Below are 20,174 nucleotides of genomic sequence, written 5' to 3'. Positions count from 1 at the left end.
TGACTTCTCATATTTTAATACTTTATATATATTATTTACAGAACATTATTAACAGATCATATGTCTCTCATTGTAACCATTCACATTTCAACTGCATAGAGTTACCTACACCCTGTAGGCCCCGAAGCTTCACCCCGGCTGAGGACGTTGCTCCAATTACATCATTACAGTTTAATTTGCCCTGTACAGATATCAGGACACAGAACTGGGGGGTGAGACCCACTGCTGTAAGAGAAGAACTCAAAAGAGCCGCCTCTGTAGAAGGTCCGATTGTTGGGAAGTAGGTCCCTTCTCAATAAAAAGCTCGGGAGACCAGTCGCCTGGGGGCAACGGTGCTTGAACCCTAGGAAAAGGCTGCACTGTAGGGTCACAGGTAGACTGAATGGGAGAGAGCTCTGTGCTTCCATTAAACATCCTCAAAGAAGCCACCATCTTGGTTTCCTTTCCCCCGGCTTCCATGTCCTGAGTATCCGTGTCTCCCTCTGGGCCTCCCTTTATATTCTCTTTGGGTTCCAAATGATCTCTCTTTGCAGTTTTGGCCGACGAGGGATTCCTCCTCCACCACCACCGCCGCTGTGGGATATTTACACCCAAATTCACAAGAGGGGAAACAGAAAGACGTTTTGTGGAAGGAAGAGGAGAGTACTTCTCTGAACTGCTATTAAGGCCCCACAGGTCTGGGCTTTTGGAAATGTGCAAAAAACTAGGTGTTCTGTGGCGCGTCGCCTTTTTGAGCAAATCACCCGATTTCTTAGTAGGGACCAGGTTTGATCTGCCATTTAAAGGCTTGAGAGGCGGCCTGTTGGCGCCAAGACAAGATGGCCGCGGGAGGTGCTTTATTACTGGGGTAGACTGTGCAAATGGAATCAAACTAGGACTTCCTAAAGCACTTTCATCATTAATATCTGGCCAAGTCAAGGACCCTGATTTCTGAAGAGCGTCGACATCTGCGGGTCTGGACCCAGACTTGGGAGTATTAAGGCAACATCCCTCTCTTTCCTCTGGATATATCCCTTTAACGGATAATAATCGAGCCGCATCTTCTACAGTCTCATTGGGGCTTTTACTGATATCAAATAGGTCAGAGGATACATTGTAACTCTTCTTGCAATCACTGAACCTCTTGTTAATGAGGCTTGGCTCCTCCCAACATGCAAATACCTGCCAATTAGCTTGCTCGTTGCTATCCCTGCATGTCCCCTTAAGAAGTGAAGGGGTGTAACTTGTGCTTCCATTTGTTGTGCAAATTTGTGACAAATGTGTTTTTTGGCTGCCATATTTCTTGGCATCGAAGAGAACATGTTTCGACCACAACACCTTCCTTGGTTTTGGGGTATTTTGGGAGATTTGACACTTATTGTTTTCACAGGTTCTATTAACTGGAAATGGGGAAAAATTGGAGGGGGTGATGGCTTCTGCTAAAGGAGATACATTGACCATGGTTTGCTTAATAAATGGAGGAGAACTACATTTAGCAAGTTCTTCTTCAGAGGGTGGGTCAGTGTCAATGCTAAACTGCTTCTTGCTTCTGTGCGTCATAGTATCAACGCAATGTTGCATTCTGGGAAATCTATCTGGGTGCCTTGTTGCTCCCATGGAATCATTCTTACATGACCGAGTTGACGTCTCTTCATTGTTTTCAACCTTGGCTAAAAACTCACTGAGACTTTCAGAGTACAGCGAATCGTCCCAAACGTCCGCCCCATCCTGATGGATTCCAGCTGCCGTTAGGTTTTTGGAAGATGAAACGGCAGTGCAGGGAGGACTGAACTGGCTCGGAGAGCTTACGGGGTGCCAGGACTTGTGCAATTCCTTTCCATGAAGTTCGAATGTTCTTCCACAAGCCAGAAAGCCCGACACCTTGTGTCCATTTCTGGAGGCAATGGAAGAATTATTGAAGGATTGCCTTGAGGATTTGCTGCTTAGTGTTCCAGCACTAGAGCCGATGGACAGAGCAGTCTTGGGGATAGCGTTAGTTTCTACACTTAGATTCGTGCAGAGGAAATCTTGGTTGTTGCCTTTAAACTCACCATCCTTGGCCAAAAAGTGATGCTCCGCTACCTTGCTGGATTCCCTGGATCCCTGTGATGCACTTGAAGATGTCAAACCAAACGACTGCTGCCATAAATCCAAGTAATTGGCACTTACATGAAGGCTGAAGATGCTTCCGGTGTCGCTCAAGTCTTTCTTTGAATGATCTGAAGAAACGCTTCTGCGATCTGCTTGGGTGCCATTTACCATTGACCTCAGCAGGTGACCATAGCAGTCCATAACGGTGAAGCCGACGGCACCGTCATTGGGAAGGAAAATCTGGCACGCAACCATGTGACTACGAGAAGTACAGAGAGAAACGCTGCCAGGGGGTGCCTCTTCCCGTCTTCCTTCTGGAATCTATCGATATAATCGTTTTATTAGTGCAAAGATATAAAAGGGGAACAGGTAAACCATCACTATAATGCTGTGAATAGGCTCTGGGGTCCTTATTTAAAACTTTTCCCCCAAATCAAATCAGAGAAGCATGGCCTACGCCAGCCGTGCAGAGACTTCATTGGCCGAGCTGTTTTTTAGTAATCACTGCCATATATATATAATTACCTTTTATTGAGGGCAGAACAACCCTATTGGGTTTATTTCATGTTTAAATAATAAAACAGTACCTGTACTTGATCCCAACTAAGATATAATTACCCCTTATTGGGGCAGAACAGCCCTATTGGGTTTATTTCGTGGTTAAATGATTCCCTTTTCTCTGTAATAATAAAACAGTACCTGTACTTGATCCCAACTAAGATATAATTACCCCTTATTGGGGCAGAACAGCCCTATTGGGTTTATTTCATGGTTAAATGATTCCCTTTTCTCTGTAATAATAAAACAGTACCTGTACTTGATCCCAACTAAGATATAATTACCCCTTATTGGGGCAGAACAGCCCTATTGGGTTTATTTCATGGTTAAATGATTCCCTTTTCTCTGTAATAATAAAACAGTACCTGTACTTGATCCCAACTAAGATATAATTACCCCTTATTGGGGGCAGAACAGCCCTATTGCGTTTATTTAATGGTTAAATGATCCCTTTTCTCTGTAATAATAAAACAGTACCTGTACTTGATCCCAACTAAGATATAATTACCCCTTATTGGATGCAAAACAATCTTATTGGGTTTAATTAATATTTTATTAATTTTTTAGCAGACTTAAGGTATGGAGATCCAAACTACGGAAAGACCCCTTGTCTGGAATACCCTTGGTCCCGAGCATTCTGGATAATGGGTCCTATACCTGTACCATTAAAAAAAAATATATATGTGTTTTCAATTGCTCATGGGAAGGTGCGTGTCCCCTTTAACAGGCCCTTGGCTAGTTTCTTACCCCTTTCTTCCCTGTTACCAACATATTGGCACAGATGGTTATTTTCTGTACTGCTCAAGCAGTGGGCCGGCCTTTTGTACATGGAATAACACAATGCATAAAGGTGCTGGGCTGAATGTACTGATTCACACAGGGCCAAGAACAGAATTGGTATGTTTATAGCACACTTGGCAATTTTTCATGTCTGCATAGGGAACTGTATCTGCTGTCACAGGCAAATGCAACTGCCCTCTCACCTCCTGCATCACACAATGGGGGCAATAGCCGACGGACATGTGGCTCGCTGCCACCTATTAAATAAAAATGGATTCTGCAATACCAGGTACATTTAATTATCCGATTTAATAACTGCTTAATGAATGTTACCTTCACGCCAAATAGGAAGTTCCTGCCAACGAAGCACTGCTCCACCGCCTGATTTAATAACTCCTGGGCTCTCTCACTTGCCAGGTTACTCCAAGTCTGGACTGAGCATTGCAGTTGCCTTTAATAGAAAGAAAATAAAAAAGTTAAAGGGGATATAAACCCAGAAAACAAGACGCACAATATGTATTTTCACTGCAATGAACAACAGCTCTGCCGCCTCGGAGAGAACAAGCATAGATGAATAGAGAGTATTGTTGTTTTTCTAGTACTTTCAGACATTATCTGTTTCTTGTCTGCCCTCCAACGGAGCAAAGGTGCCAAATGGGCAAGCAGAGAGAGTTCTGAACATATTCAGCCAGACAACAGCTTGAGAAATGTAGATTAAGAACTAGGTGAAGGCCACAGTGCGGGACAGCAGGCTTTTCTTATTAGGTGGAGGGCTCCCTTGATGTTTTTTTTCTCTCTCAAAGGGGAACTTTCCCTCCCCAAGAAACAAAATGAATGTAAAATTGTGCAGTATCTAAGCCTTACAATATGCATTTTGCTTGCTCCCCTATTTATGATATTAACAATTATATAATGAATTTTAAACAGTGCCCCTGCTGTTCTCTTCAGTCAGCTATGGTTGGCCGGCTGGGGCACTATACTGTTAAGGTCGGCAAAAAGTAAATCTTCCCCCCCTGATATGCACACCTTGGGTGGGTGATATTGTACCAATTAGATCATTTGGGGTTGGCACAATATCACCCACCCAAGGATAATAGGGGGTTAAGAGAAGTCAGAGAGGGAACCAAAGAAAAAACAAAGCTTTCCTGATCGACATCTGGACGATAATTGGGCAGATATCAGTCAGGAAGGCCTATCAGAGGGCCCCATACATAGGCAGATAAGCTGCCGAATCAGTCTAAAGGACCCAAATTGGCAGGCTCTGGGCTACTGTCATATACAACGATGGGGAGGGATACAAAGGGCTAGGATGTCATACTCGGCATGTTGTGGATGTGGTCAGTGACATAACGTGCGGTTGCCATGACTGGAGGCAATGACCAGCCTCTCACACAAGTATAAATACTATATAGATATAAAGTGTAGTATACAGATATAAAGTGTAGTATACAGATATAAAGTGTAGTATACAGATATAATGTGTAGTATACAGATATAATGTGTAGTATACAGATATAATGTGTAGTATACAGATATAATGTGTAGTATACAGATATAATGTGTAGTATACAGATATAATGTGTAGTATACAGATATAATGTGTAGTATACAGATATAATGTGTAGTATACAGATATAATGTGTAGTATACAGATATAATGTGTAGTATACAGATATAATGTGTAGTATACAGATATAATGGATTTGCCATATTTAGATATATCTTCAAACCAAATCAGAATCCTGAAAATCACGTGACTCACATCTGTTTACAGACGCAGTTTAGAAGTTTCTCAGACTAACAGGCTAATGAAAGTCTGAACGATTGGAGTATTTGAGCTTGTTTTATTAGAATAATTCAACTGGATGTCCCACAATATTTGAAAACTGTGGAACCTGAATGCAAACAGATTTTCTCTTGGTTTCCCTACACGGGAGGGGCCTCACCTCTGCAAAGCGCTGGCGCTGGTTCCAAAAATCTTATCCAGGCAGCTTCCAAATACAGTGATAATGTAAAGTTGGCTCCATTCTGCCACCTTCAGGCACAGCTTGTACCTCTGCTTGGCCTCCTTGCTCTGGCTTCCACATCGGGGGCATTCAAACCTATGGATGGGAAAAGGCCACTTCCAATTAAAAAAGGTAGGATTTGATGAATGGAATGCACCATCTGCAGCTAGTGACAGTATTGTCACTATTAAAGGAAAACTAAAACCTCAAATGAATGTACATTTGCGCAGAGCTTTCTTCTCTCTCTTTTGCAATTTACATTTTTTGTTATGAGCTTAGTTGCCCTTTTGTGGATTCCTATTTAATAACTGACCAGAAAAAGAGCAAGGAGCTGCGGCACTGCTGGGAGCAGAGTAACACTGGGATGTTCCACCACGTGTGCAGCAGGGAATTGTGGGATTGGGAGGAGGCAGGCTGAAGGCTGGCGACTACTGTTACATTTATTTGAGTCACAAAGTAGTCAGCCGGATCAGCAGGGGAAGAGGGGGCGGGGCTTAGGGAACTGTTCCAAACCAGATTATTACATTAAACATTATGAAAAGGCGGCATATTCTTTCATTTGATGTATATTGTACAGTTGCTTTTTTCTTTTCAAAAAGCTTAAGTTGTGTTTGGGCGGAGTTCCCCTTTAAATAGTGTTCATTATACCCCGAGACCAAACACGACTATCCCATAGACACAGGGGCGGGCCAAGCTGACCGGGCGCCCTAGGCAACCCGGTCGGCCAACTCCACCCACCTCCCCGCATGCGCGCCAAAGCACAAGAGGCGGTGCAGGGGGGGGGGGGGGCTGCGATTAGATCGGTCATTGCCTCCGCCGCTAATGACAAGCGGCGGAGGCAATGACAAAGTAGCACTAGGGGCAGGCAGGAGAGGCTCCTGCCTGGCGCCCCTCAATTGTTGCGCCCTAGGCAGCTGCCTCTTCTGCCTACCCCTAGTTCCGGCCCTGCATAGACATCTTGCGTGGGATCTAAGGAAACACATGGATATTACCTGTTTGCCGCTCGGATTAGCCGGGTGAAGCAGTGCTGGCACGCTGGGTACGTACAGGAGGAGCCAAGAACAGAGAGTACCGATGCACGGAGGAACCTTCTTTTTCCATTCATAAGGCTGCGGAGACTTCTATGAGCACAAAATGTAATAATCATTCATAGGCTTAATTGTGTTGTAGAGTTAATTGATAATGGCACATTCCCAGGCTGCCTGCACAGTAGGGCAGATAATCATCACAAGTGCAGAACTTCAAGCCCATGGATTAAATAAAATATAGTCCTCTAGGCACCAAGCTATACCTGTCCCACTAATACCTATACATAAGTACAGGACGGGGGGCTGGGAGCGCACAGGTTGGTGTGATATAACATTACTATAAAACCAACAGGAAAAGGTGCATGAAACTCAGCCTAAGTTTTTGACCTATTATTTTGGTTCAAGTAGATTGATGCAAAGCCCTACCAATTTTTTTAATATTATTACACATATTAGTAGAAAGCAAACTCTCTTAGGTTAACCATACATATATTAAGACACGCTTTATTGGCAAGGTCAGTATACAAGTGGATCTTTGCTGATTTGGCCACCTAAACAGCGTCAGATTGGACTGCCAGGGTACCAGGGAAAGACCCAGTGGGCCACGGTGGCCACAGATCCAATCCCCCCCAGGGCACTCCCGTGCATCCACCGTCTCCCTCCCCCAACGCACCACAGGTAAGCTTCTTTTAGGAGTGCTCAGGGGAGGGGTCGGAGGGAGTTGGGGGCCTTTGCAGGGGAAGGGAGGGCAGTGGGGGCTATTGAGGGGTGCAGGGCCCCCTGAGGCAGAAGCCCCAGTGGACACTGTACACCCCAGTCCGACCCTGAACTACACGTCGGCCCAATTGCGCTGATAATAAGGGGCACTTAGGCAGACCTGTTGGGAGAGTAATGCATCAACAAGCTGATTTTTTTTTTCTTTGCCCAATGTATTTTTCAAACCAGATATTGGTCTGATTATCTGTCAGATATATTGTCAGAGAGGGTGAAGACACGGAGCTACTAGTAGCAGCTACTTGTCGTGGCTACACAAAGAGACAATGCTGATCATTTACGGATAATTGTCTCTACGTGTGTTTTGGCAGAGGTAGTTCTCAGTATTGTCTATGGCAGGGGATTTTGTGGAGCTGTGACAAGTAGCTGGTACTAAGTAGCTCCATGTGTCTTCACCCTTAAGGTGGCCATACATGTTGCGATCCGCTCGTTTGGCAAGGCCACCAAATGAGCGGATCTTCTCCCGATATGCCCACTGAAGCCCCATTTTAAGCCAGATGTTGGTATGGTAGGCCTGTCGGAGGTCCCCATACATGGGCAGATAAGCTGCCAAGTCAGCAGCCTGTGTATGGGGCGATTTCAGGAAATCGACGAAAAAGACTCGATTTGCGCAAAATCGCGCCGCCGCGTCTGCCATCCCGCCGGCGACTTACATGTTCGCCGGTGGGATGGCAGGGGGAAGGCAACTCGGGGAGATTAGTCGCCCGCGAAAAGGGAGTTTTGCCGCGGGCGACTAATCTCCCCGTGTGCCAGAGCCCTTACAAAGGGCAGATAAGCTGCTAACTCTGCCTTAAGGCCACAGTCACACATGGCAAAGCGACTGATTCTCTTCACCTGCGTTTTATGGAGCTGCATTGACAGGCAAAGCTTTGATCAAATACTGAAGATCTGCCTATAAAACATTAAAGAATGCATTTTCAGGCCAACCTCCGCTTTGTGTAGCTTCATTACTTAAGAGCTAAAACATATACAGACCTCTTGTGTATCAGTGTTGCAGCATCGCAGGCTTGTTGTATCAGTGCCCAGGGCTTGAGGACAGAGGCTTGATGCTTGGGGCCCAGAGTTCTTTCATTCGCATGCACTATAAAGAGAAAGAAAAGGAAAATGTTAATTAAATTTGTTGAGTATGAAAACCATGTAGGGCAAGATTTGGGGTGAAAACTGCTAAAAGCTGCCGGCTGGGGCCCTCGTTCAGACCCAGGTATGTAGAGTCCCAATGAAAACCAGATATCTACATTTTCATGCTATCCTCCTCCAGTGGGTCTCCCTAGGCACCAATTTGGCCTAGGGACCAAAAGACTGGATCATCTGGATGCAGCCCAGTAGATTGGTAGATAAATTAGGTTTAAGATTAATTTGTTTGGTGCTAGACAGACACATAAACATGCATAGGTATGGGATAATTTATCTGGAAACCCATGATCTAAAAATAATTTAAAATTACGGAACGTCCATCTCTACTTTAATCAATTATTTCTAACTTTTAAAAATATTCTCCTTTTTCTCTGTAATAATAAAACAGTACCTTGTACCTGATGCCAACTAAGATATAATTACCCCTTATTGGGGGCAGAACAGCCCTATTGGGTTTATTTCATGGTTAAATGATTCCCTTTTCTCTGTAATAATAAAATAGTACCTTGTACCTGATGCCAACTAAGATATAATCCATATTGGAGTCTATTCTATTGGATTTAATTATTGTTTAAATGATTTTTCAGGAGACAAGATATGAAGATTCAAATTATGGAAAGACCTCTTATATGGAAAACTCCAGGTCCTGAGCATTCTGGATAACAAGTGCAATACCGGTATATAAATTACTTATACCCAAAGTAGATAGGAAACTTCAGAGCAGGCCCCTAGGCCACATGGAACACACTAGATATTCCAGCCTATACACCACATTTAATCAATATCAGTTTAATTGAACAGGGCAATTACTTTTTACCATCACATTTCACTTTGCTTGTTAATTTACAATCTTTAAAGGAAAAGAACCAGAACTAATAAAATCTATAGGCTGGCTTGCATTATATCACAAGCTTTTTCAATAGGCAGAATAGGAGCTCCCTCTGGTGGCCATACACAGTAAGTGACTATTCAGTAATGCAGCGCTGTACAGGTATAGAATCCGTCCCAAATTATGGGAAGACCATCTCCCATAGACTCCATTCTGATTTTTAAAATTGATTTTCTTTTTCTCTGTAATAATAAAACAGTACTTTGTACTTGACCCCAAGATATAATTACCCCTTATTGGGGCAGAACAGCCCTATTGGGTTTATTTCATGGTTAAATGATTCCCTTTTCTCTGTAATAATAAAACAGTACCTGTACTTGATCCCAACTAAGATATAATTACCCCTTATTGGGGGCAGAACAGTCCTATTGGGTTTATTTCATGGTTAAATGATCCCCTTTTCTCTGTAATAATAAAACAGTACCTGTACTTGATCCCAACTAAGATATAATTACCCCTTATTGGGGCAGAACAGTCCTATTGGGTTTATTTAATGGTTAAATGATTCCCTTTTCTCTGTAATAATAAAACAGTACCTGTACTTGATCCCAACTAAGATATAATTACCCCTTATTGGGGCAGAACAGCCCTATTGGGTTTATTTAATGGTTAAATGATTCCCTTTTCTCTGTAATAATAAAACAGTACCTGTACTTGATCCCAACTAAGATATAATTACCCCTTATTGGGGGCAGAACAGCCCTATTGGGTTTATTTCATGGTTAAATGATTCCCTTTTCTCTGTAATAATAAAACAGTACCTGTACTTGATCCCAACTAAGATATAATTACCCCTTATTGGGGCAGAACAGCCCTATTGGGTTTATTTCATGGTGATTCCCTTTTCTCTGTAATAATAAAACAGTACCTGTACTTGATCCCAACTAAGATATAATTACCCCTTATTGGGGGCAGAACAGCCCTATTGGGTTTATTTAATGGTTAAATGATTCCCTTTTCTCTGTAATAATAAAACAGTACCTGTACTTGATCCCAACTAAGATATAATTACCCCTTATTGGGGCAGAACAGCCCTATTGGGTTTATTTAATGGTTAAATGATTCCCTTTTCTCTGTAATAATAAAACAGTACCTGTACTTGATCCCAACTAAGATATAATTACCCCTTATTGGGGCAGAACAGCCCTATTGGGTTTATTTCATGGTTAAATGATTCCCTTTTCTCTGTAATAATAAAACAGTACCTGTACTTGATCCCAACTAAGATATAATTACCCCTTATTGGGGCAGAACAGCCCTATTGGGTTTATTTCATGGTTAAATGATTCCCTTTTCTCTGTAATAATAAAACAGTACCTGTACTTGATCCCAACTAAGATATAATTACCCCTTATTGGGGGCAGAACAGCCCTATTGGGTTTATTTAATGGTTAAGTGATTCCCTTTTCTCTGTAATAATAAAACAGTACCTGTACTTGATCCCAACTAAGATATAATTACCCCTTATTGGGGCAGAACAGCCCTATTGGGTTTATTTAATGGTTAAATGATTCCCTTTTCTCTGTAATAATAAAACAGTACCTGTACTTGATCCCAACTAAGATATAATGACCCCTTATTGGGGCAGAACAGCCCTATTGGGTTTATTTCATGGTTAAATGATTCCCTTTTCTCTGTAATAATAAAACAGTACCTGTACTTGATCCCAACTAAGATATAATTACCCCTTATTGGGGCAGAACAGCCCTATTGGGTTTATTTCATGGTTAAATGATTCCCTTTTCTCTGTAATAATAAAACAGTACCTGTACTTGATCCCAACTAAGATATAATTACCCCTTATTGGGGGCAGAACAGCCCTATTGGGTTTATTTCATGGTTAAATGATTCCCTTTTCTCTGTAATAATAAAACAGTACCTGTACTTGATCCCAACTAAGATATAATTACCCCTTATTGGGGCAGAACAGCCCTATTGGGTTTATTTCATGGTTAAATGATTCCCTTTTCTCTGTAATAATAAAACAGTACCTGTACTTGATCCCAACTAAGATATAATTACCCCTTATTGGGGGCAGAACAGCCCTATTGGGTTTATTTAATGGTTAAATGATTCCCTTTTCTCTGTAATAATAAAACAGATAGTCAGTGTGGCTAGTGACAGAGAGTAAGGGCTATTGGGTACTGCTGGGGGACTGAACTCAAGCCAAGCCTGCTGCCCTCCGGCTGTTGTTTAACTACAACACTCTGTATCCCCCTACAGCCAATGGAATAATAAGTTCTACAGCCAAACATCAGGCAAAAGGTGGAAACCCAAGTCAGAATGGGGTGCAAACAATGCAATTCTAGCAATTATCTATTGTAAGCTCAATAGTAATACATTTGCCCGCAGTGCGCTATAGCAGAGGGCTGGTGTCGCTAAACCAACACAATTTTCCAATATTACCTTCGGATTTCAAATCAGCCGCGCTTCCGCCCTACCCGCAGCTACGTCATCCCACCGCGACGGCGCCGGTTTCTCTCAGAACTAATAGTAACCATCTAGTAACACCGCCCACAACTTTCCGCCAATCACTGAAAAGCAAGCGGCGCCGCGCTTGGAATTGAAGCTGCGTGCGTTTCATGCTGGAACGCATTGTGGCTTTTTAAAATCTGCCCCTCAATAGGGGACAAGCTGGTTACTGCGACTAATAGTTTGCAGGGAAACCAAAAGCTGTCATTCTGGTGATTTACACAAAGCAGGGAACTCCCTGCCTAGTGAGTAATTAAACATTCACAGCTGTCAAACTCCCCCCCCCCCTATTTTTTCAGGATTTACCCGCTTTTGGCTTATGTCCCCAGTCTCCTGACGCCCAATAACATTCTCCCAGTTCCCCTGGAGTTGGCGTCAAATTCTAGTTGCGCAGTATGCAATGGTAACCAGGGGGGGGACAGTTGTCCCAGGCCAGGTCGATCGTCGCTTTAAAGGGGGCCCCCTTTAAAGAATAATGGGCCCTGTCATTGGTGGTCAGCGGGTAATTGGATTGGTTGCACCCCGTATGTGCGCGTCACTTGAGTATGCATGGGGCGCAACCTTATAAAAGTGTGCAGATGCAGCGGGAAGCCGGGGGGACATACCAAGAGGACGCAGCTGGAGCAGGCGGATGCTGGAGGACACTGGGGGGGGAACCGTAGGAAGCAGGAGGTCGCTGGGGGGGAAGCTGGAGGATGCTGGGGGGAGCAGGAAGCAGCGGGGAGAGGGCCATAGTATGAGGACACTGGGGGAGGACCAGCAATATTTTAGCGGGCCCTGGGCTGGCTAGCAATGTTTTAGGGGGTCCCTGTAAGGGGCCCTGTGATTTCTGATGGCGGTCCTGGTGGTGACATCAATAGAATCATTTGCGTATGCGTAGGTAATGATTTTTCAGCTTTAATAAGGCATTTGCATCTTATGTTTTGACTGCCAGATTGTGCAGGCGTTCAAAGCACTATAATAAGTCTTACTGTGTGGCCTTGACTCTGCCCAACAAACAGCCTGCATAAATGCCAACCCCAAACTCTCCCCAAAAGAATTTGAGATGGCCAGTCACCCTTTGAGCCTTAAGGTCCCCATACACCTTCAGATCCGCTAGCTTGGCGATGTCGCCAAGCGAGCGGATCTTCTCCCGATATCCCCACCTACGGGTGGGCGATATCGGGAGAATCCAGGCTAATTATAACGACGGGTATAGGCGCAGTCAGTTCGGGGAACGCATCAACGAGCCGATGTGGTCCCTGATCCGACTAGATTTTTTAACCTGCCCGATCTGGCCTGAAATCGGGCAGATATCGGTTGGATAGGCCCGTCGGTAGTGCCCCTACACGGGCCGATTAGCTGCCGAATAGGTCTAAAGGACCGATATCGGCAGCTAGAATCGGCCTGTGTATGGGGACCTTTAGGATAGTTGCTGTTTTTTTGTTTTTTCTATTATGCTTTAAATCAGCCAGTGTAACAAAGGTGCAAAACAAGCGAAAGTACAAAAAGCGCAATTAGACTTGTCTTAAAAAAGGCGGAGTCCCTTACTTTCAGCCATAGGGCCCCCAATGAAAAAGAGTCTCTGGACCCATTGTCATCCAGACTAGGGTACATTCCTATATCCCTGACCTTGGTCAGAAGGCCCACAGGAGGCAAGGGTCTTTAGACCCCCCTTTTCCGCAAGTCTGAACTGAACCAAATCAGAACCCTAATTTGCATATGCAAATTAGGACACTGAAAGTATAAAGAAAAAAGTCATGTGATTGGTTCGGCCATAGGCATGGATTCTGTTGAATTCAAAACCTGCTGCAAAACGCCAAATCTTGGCCGAATCCCAAACAGAATCCTGGATTTGGTGTATCCCTAATCTAAATGTACAGCTAGATGGTACAGAGCATGGGGCATGCGTGACTCTAACACACAAGATGGACCTGAATGAGAGATGTTGTGTAACTACACCTTTCCACTGCTAAAGGTAGGATACCAGAGGTTCTTTGCAAATAACTGGAACTTGATTTATTTGTCCAAGACAAAGCTAATGTATGGTAAATACTCCCAGCAATGAGGTAGTACATCTGAATATCATGTGCAGTCAATATAAATGCAGAGAGTTGTAGCACCACTGTGGAGACAAATGTGGGAAAGTAGACAGGAGTCCCAAGGGTTTCTACATTGAATGGCCCGGATCCCTACAGCTGAATTGAATCATGGTATTGAACTATGTGTGAATTTCTAGTTGCTACTGAGAGCCTTGGGGGACTACACTCTAATTTCTCCTTGTTGGAGCCACTACGAGTCTTTCTAAATAATCCTGAACTATCCCACATTCCTTGAACATGTTCTCAAAAATAGATAACCTGCATACTGACTAACCCTCATTCTTGGGGTCCTGCTCCCCAACTTATATCTCTATGGCTTTCCTCTAGGGCTCGATGCTTCTGGGCCCAGTTGGTGCAGGTTCCCTGGAACACACCCTTCTGCTGGGAAGTGAAAGGCCAAAGAGTAAGTGCCAACCCCCTGCCTGACACTATATTACTATATTACAGTGTATTATCTAAGGGCCAATAACTTAACATATGTAAAAAGGAAAATTGGTAACATTTACCTCTGCATAGTAACAGCAAAACCAGGAAGTAGTAGGGAATAAGGCCATAGGGATTGTTAACCCTATAGGTCCCATAGACAGTCACTATAGACTGCTGCTTACAATGGGGGGGATAAGATAGGATCTGTGCCACTGTGACAGAATGCTCTGTTATACAGATAGCTAGAATCTCAGCCATAAAGCAGGGCAGGACTGCTGCTTACAATGGGGGGGATAAGATAGGATCTGTGCCACTGTGACAGAATGCTCTGTTATACAGATAGCTAGAATCTCAGCCATAAAGCAGGGCAGGACTGCTGCTTACAATGGGGGGATCAGATAGGATCTGTGCCACTGTGACAGAATGCTCTGTTATACAGATAGCTAGAATCTCAGCCATAAAGCAGGGCAGGACTGCTGCTTACAATGGGGGGGGGGGGGGGGGGGGGGGGGGGGATCAGATAGGATCTGTGCCACTGTGACAGAATGCTCTGTTATACAGATAGCTAGAATCTCAGCCATAAAGCAGGGCAGGACTGCTGCTTACAATGGGGGGATCAGATAGGATCTGTGCCACTGTGACAGAATGCTCTGTTATACAGATAGCTATAATCTCAGCCATAAAGCAGGGCAGGAATGCTGCTTACAATGGGGGGATCAGATAGGATCTGTGCCACTGTGACAGAATGCTCTGTTATACAGATAGCTAGAATCTCAGCCATAAAGCAGGGCAGGACTGCTGCTTACAATGGGGGGATCAGATAGGATCTGTGCCACTGTGACAGAATGCTCTGTTATACAGATAGCTAGAATCTCAGCCATAAAGCAGGGCAGGACTGCTGCTTACAATGGGGGGGATAAGATAGGATCTGTGCCACTGTGACAGAATGCTCTGTTATACAGATAGCTAGAATCTCAGCCATAAAGCAGGGCAGGACTGCTGCTTAAAATGGGGGGGGGGTGGATCAGATAGGATCTGTGCCACTGTGACAGAATGCTCTGTTATACAGATAGCTAGAATCTCAGCCATAAAGCAGGGCAGGACTGCTGCTTACAATGGGGGGGATAAGATAGGATCTGTGCCACTGTGACAGAATGCTCTGTTATACAGATAGCTAGAATCTCAGCCATAAAGCAGGGCAGGACTGCTGCTTACAATGGAGGGATCAGATAGGATCTGTGCCACTGTGACAGAATGCTCTGTTATACAGATAGCTAGAATCTCAGCCATAAAGCAGGGCAGGACTGCTGCTTACAATGGGGGGGGGGGGGGGGGGGGGGGGGATCAGATAGGATCTGTGCCACTGTGACAGAATGCTCTGTTATACAGATAGCTAGAATCTCAGCCATAAAGCAGGGCAGGACTGCTGCTTACAATGGGGGGATCAGATAGGATCTGTGCCACTGTGACAGAATGCTGTTATACAGATAGCTAGAATCTCAGCCATAAAGCAGGGCAGGAATGCTGCTTACAATGGGGGGATCAGATAGGATCTGTGCCACTGTGACAGAATGCTCTGTTATACAGATAGCTAGAATCTCAGCCATAAAGCAGGGCAGGACTGCTGCTTACAATGGGGGAAATCAGATAGGATCTGTGCCACTGTGACAGAATGCTCTGTTATACAGATAGCTAGAATCTCAGCCATAAAGCAGGGCAGGACTGCTGCTTACAATGGGGGGATCAGATAGGATCTGTGCCACTGTGACAGAATGCTCTGTTATACAGATAGCTAGAATCTCAGCCATAAAGCAGGGCAGGACTGCTGCTTACAATGGGGGGATCAGATAGGATCTGTGCCACTGTGGCAATGTTTGTTTAAGGTGTTTACTTTCTCCCATCTGAATGACTTGGTGTTACTCAGGGATACTGTTTCATTTATTCACTGTTTTTAAAATCCATTATTCAGCTGTCACCACTTTGTTAGCCTTTCCTGCCCCCAGTAAACCATATTATTTGTTTCTGTTATTAATTAGCTCTGCCCATTATATAACACAATAAGTCACCCTCCGTAAGTAACAGATTAAAAATGTGTTAGTTAGTAATTAACTCTGTCCCCTGCTTATTTAAGGCCCTGATTGGAGTGGGATTGTGCATAATGGCTGTCAGTCAGATCTGGCTGTATGGACTGGAACAGCAGAACTTGCTTTTTGGCTTCTGTTGCACATTCTGTATTTTCCATTCCCTTCTCTGGTACCCAGCATGCTCCATTCCCTTCTCTGGTACCCAGCATGCTCCATTCCTTCTCTGGTACCCAGCATGCTCCATTCCCTTCTCTGGTACCCAGCATGCTCCATTCCCTTCTCTGGTACCCAGCATGCTCCATTCCCTTCTCTGGTACCCAGCATGCTCCATTCCCTTCTCTGGTACCCAGCATGCTCCATTCCCTTCTCTGGTACCCAGCATGCTCCATTCCCTTCTCTGGTACCCAGCATGCTCCATTCCCTTCTCTGGTACCCAGCATGCTCTATTCCCTTCTCTGGTACCCAGCATGCACCATTCCCTTCTCTGGTACCCAGCATGCTCCATTCCCTTCTCTGGTACCCAGCATGCTCCATTCCCTTCTCTGGTACCCAGCATGCTCCATTCCCTTCTCTGGTACCCAGCATGCTCTATTCCCTTCTCTGGTACCCAGCATGCTCCATTCCCTTCTCTGGTACCCAGCATGCTCCATTCCCTTCTCTGGTACCCAGCATGCTCCATTCCCTTCTCTGGTACCCAGCATGCTCCATTCCCTTCTCTGCTACCCAGCATGCTCCATTCCCTTCTCTGGTACCCAGCATGCTCCATTCCCTTCTCTGGTACCCAGCATGCTCCATTCCCTTCTCTGGTACCCAGCATGCTCCATTCCCTTCTCTGCTACCCACCATGCTCCATTCCCTTCTCTGCTACCCACCATGCTACATTCCCTTCTCTGGTACCCAGCATGCTCCATTCCCTTCTCTGGTACCCAGCATGCTCCATTCCCTTCTCTGGTACCCAGCATGCTCCATTCCTTCTCTGGTACCCAGCATGCTCCATTCCCTTCTCTGGTACCCAGCATGCTCCATTCCTTCTCTGGTACCCAGCATGCTCCATTCCTTCTCTGGTACCCAGCATGCTCCATTCCTTCTCTGGTACCCAGCATGCTCCATTCCCTTCTCTGGTACCCAGCATGCTCCATTCCTTCTCTGGTACCCACCATGCTCCATTCCTTCTCTGGTACCCAGCATGCTCCATTCCTTCTCTGGTACCCAGCATGCTCCATTCCTTCTCTGGTACCCAGCATGCTCCATTCCTTCTCTGGTACCCAGCATGCTCCATTCCTTCTCTGGTACCCAGCATGCTCCATTCCCTTCTCTGGTACCCAGCATGCTCCATTCCTTCTCTGGTACCCAGCATGCTCCATTCCCTTCTCTGGTACCCAGCATGCTCCATTCCTTCTCTGGTACCCAGCATGCTCCATTCCCTTCTCTGGTACCCAGCATGCTCCATTCCCTTCTCTGGTACCCACCATGCTCCATTCCTTCTCTGGTACCCACCATGCTCCATTCCTTCTCTGGTACCCAGCATGCTCCATTCCTTCTCTGGTACCCAGCATGCTCCATTCCTTCTCTGGTACCCAGCATGCTCCATTCCTTCTCTGGTACCCAGCATGCTCCATTCCCTTCTCTGGTACCCAGCATGCTCCATTCCCTTCTCTGGTACCCAGCATGCTCCTTTCCTTCTCTGGTATCCAGCATGCTCCATTCCCTTCTCTGGTACCCAGCATGCTCCATTCCCTTCTCTGGTACCCAGCATGCTCCATTCCCTTCTCTGGTACCCAGCATGCTCCTTTCCTTCTCTGGTACCCAGCATGCTCCTTTCCTTCTCTGGTACCCAGCATGCTCCATTCCCTTCTCTGGTATCCAGCATGCTCCATTCCCTTCTCTGGTACCCAGCATGCTCCTTTCCTTCTCTGGTATCCAGCATGCTCCTTTCCTTCTCTGGTACCCAGCATGCTCCATTCCCTTCTCTGGTACCCAGCATGCTCCATTCCCTTCTCTGGTACCCAGCATGCTCCATTCCCTATTTTGGTACCCAGCATACTCCATGCTCTGGTATATACAATACTCTATTTCTTTCTCTGCTACCCAACATGCTTCAATCCCTGCTTTGCTACCCCAGTTATTGTACTGTCTGTTCCCCAGTTTACCCCATTGCTTGCTCTCTTGACTTTGCAGCCATCTCCCTTCCCTGTGTTTCCCATTTCCCGGCTGGGGGCAGAGGGTAGCTGTGTCTTCCCTGTGTTTGTGCTCAGCCTGCCCTTGTTTATTTCCACACATTCTATGTAGCTTCCTGGCTACTGACCCCTGGCTACTTGCCTGTCTCTGCTTCTTGTCTGTTTCTGCCCTTTGACTCCCCTTGATCTTTTCTGCACTGACTGGCTGGTTATTGAACTTGACTTGTGTGACAGTGCTGCTGCTGAGCAAGGGCTGGACATGGAACAGGCAGAGTGTTGGGTGGAAATTAGTTGGGATCCAGTAAAAGACTAGCGCCACTGGTTCCATTGGGAGCTCACCAGAACTAATAAAGAGTGGGTGAAACATGGACTCGCTATGGCTCATGTATCAGATCTGGGCAGGTCTGCCTTGCAAAATGCCAGAGGGGCTGCTGTAGGGTGCCATAGACAGTCATTACATAAAGTGATGTAAAAATAATGCAGCCCCCCCCCCGCGAGAAAACATTCATAAGGGCCCAGCACACCTGCAAACTCTCATTGGCCCCTCCCACCTCTGCCCTCTAGCACCAATCAGTGATTAGTGCCCTAGGGCAGTTCTACCCAGAGTAATTAATGAGTCCCAGTGTATCTACTATCCCCTGAGCATCTTTAACCCATTAGGCTAATTATGGGACAGTATCGTGGAACTGACATTCTAATATTACTAAAATCCCTGGCTTGTCTGGGTGTGGATCTGAAAACAATGTAACATGTAGTTTCCCCCAATTAATTAGTGAACATTGTTTCAGGTGTCAGAACCAGCAGTGCAGAAACTATAAACAGATACTGCTTTCCATAGCAATTACATTTACAAATAACATTGGGAGGTTGCTCAGAATTACATTTTCTGTGGCTCTTAGGATTGGGTCAGTGTTTATTCTTAAAAACAAAAAATAGTAACCAATAAAAATTTAAGACCAATAGAAAAGTTGCTTAGGATAGATCTATCTACATTATACTAACTTTCCCTTTAACAATAAATCTTGGGGCTCACTAGTTAAACTACAACTCCCAGAATTCTACAGCAGCCTACAGTGATTAGAGCTGTAGTTCACCCATACTGGCTGCAAAGGAAGAGGTTAAAGGGGAAGGGCCAATGTCCCCGCCCACTGCTGGCTCCGCCCCCAGCTCTCTAGCTGGCAGTTCGGGCAGGGGTTCCCCTATCTCCGTACGTTCGGGCAGTGATGGTATCGCTAGGGGTCGGTAGGGTGATGCCCGGCTGCGCCTTCCTCGCCTGGAACCTGCTGCTCCTCTCGGCTGCTCACTCCGTCCGACTCTCCCGGCAGTTCGGCTCAGCCCAGCAATATGGCAGCAGCAACCCGGGACCCAGCTATGAGACCTACTACTTCACCCAGCAGGTAAGGGCAGCACCCCATCCCCTGCACCCACACTACAGCACCCCACCCCCTGCACCCCCACTACAGCACCCCCATCCCCTGCACCCACACTACAGCACCCCCATCCCCTGCACCCCCACTACAGCACCCCCATCCCCTGCACCCACATTACAGCACCCCCATCCCCTGCACCCACACTACAGCACCCCCATCCCCTGCACCCACACTACAGCACCCCCATCCCCTGCACCCACACTACAGCACCCCCATCCCCTGCACCCACACTACAGCACCCCCATCCCCTGCACCCACACTACAG

At 45.7% G+C, this 20,174-nt stretch overlaps 2 protein-coding genes across 2 annotated transcripts in view; one reads left to right on the top strand and one right to left on the bottom strand.

Moving 5' to 3' along the window:
* ddias (DNA damage induced apoptosis suppressor) lies at nucleotides 1–11,749 on the bottom strand. Its single transcript, XM_002942080.5, has 6 exons — nucleotides 11,646–11,749; nucleotides 8,192–8,297; nucleotides 6,407–6,535; nucleotides 5,355–5,510; nucleotides 3,742–3,859; nucleotides 1–2,391 (listed from the first exon to the last, which is right to left on the bottom strand). The coding sequence occupies exons 3-6, from the start codon at nucleotides 6,517–6,519 to the stop codon at nucleotides 241–243; spliced, it is 2,538 nt and encodes an 845-aa protein (XP_002942126.3). The 5' UTR covers nucleotides 6,520–6,535; nucleotides 8,192–8,297; nucleotides 11,646–11,749; the 3' UTR covers nucleotides 1–240.
* Nucleotides 11,750–19,627: 7,878 nt separating this feature from the next.
* Nucleotides 19,628–20,174, top strand: part of prcp (prolylcarboxypeptidase) — a 32,805-nt gene continuing 32,258 nt past the window's right edge. The window contains 1 exon segment of the mRNA NM_001079171.1: nucleotides 19,628–19,876. Within this exon segment, the coding sequence (NP_001072639.1) occupies nucleotides 19,703–19,876 (174 nt within the window). The 5' untranslated portion in view covers nucleotides 19,628–19,702.

The sequence above is a fragment of the Xenopus tropicalis genome, chromosome 2, assembly GCF_000004195.4.
Source record: "Xenopus tropicalis strain Nigerian chromosome 2, UCB_Xtro_10.0, whole genome shotgun sequence".
NCBI lineage: Eukaryota > Metazoa > Chordata > Amphibia > Anura > Pipidae > Xenopus > Xenopus tropicalis.
Note: the sequence above shows the minus strand (reverse complement) of the source record. Positions and strands in the feature narration are given on the sequence as shown.

What these genes read in the sequence shown, in the direction of transcription:
- ddias (XM_002942080.5), bottom strand. Translation starts at nt 6,519, where the DNA reads ATGAATGGAAAAAGAAGGTTCCTCCGTGCATCGGTACTCTCTGTTCTT. An exon ending in CTAATCCGAGCGGCAAACAG is followed by an intron (nt 5,511 to 6,406) that starts GTAATATCCATG and finishes TCCCATCCATAG; the next exon opens with GTTTGAATGCCCCCGATGTG. An exon ending in AGCGCCAGCGCTTTGCAGAG is followed by an intron (nt 3,860 to 5,354) that starts GTGAGGCCCCTC and finishes TTTCTATTAAAG; the next exon opens with GCAACTGCAATGCTCAGTCC.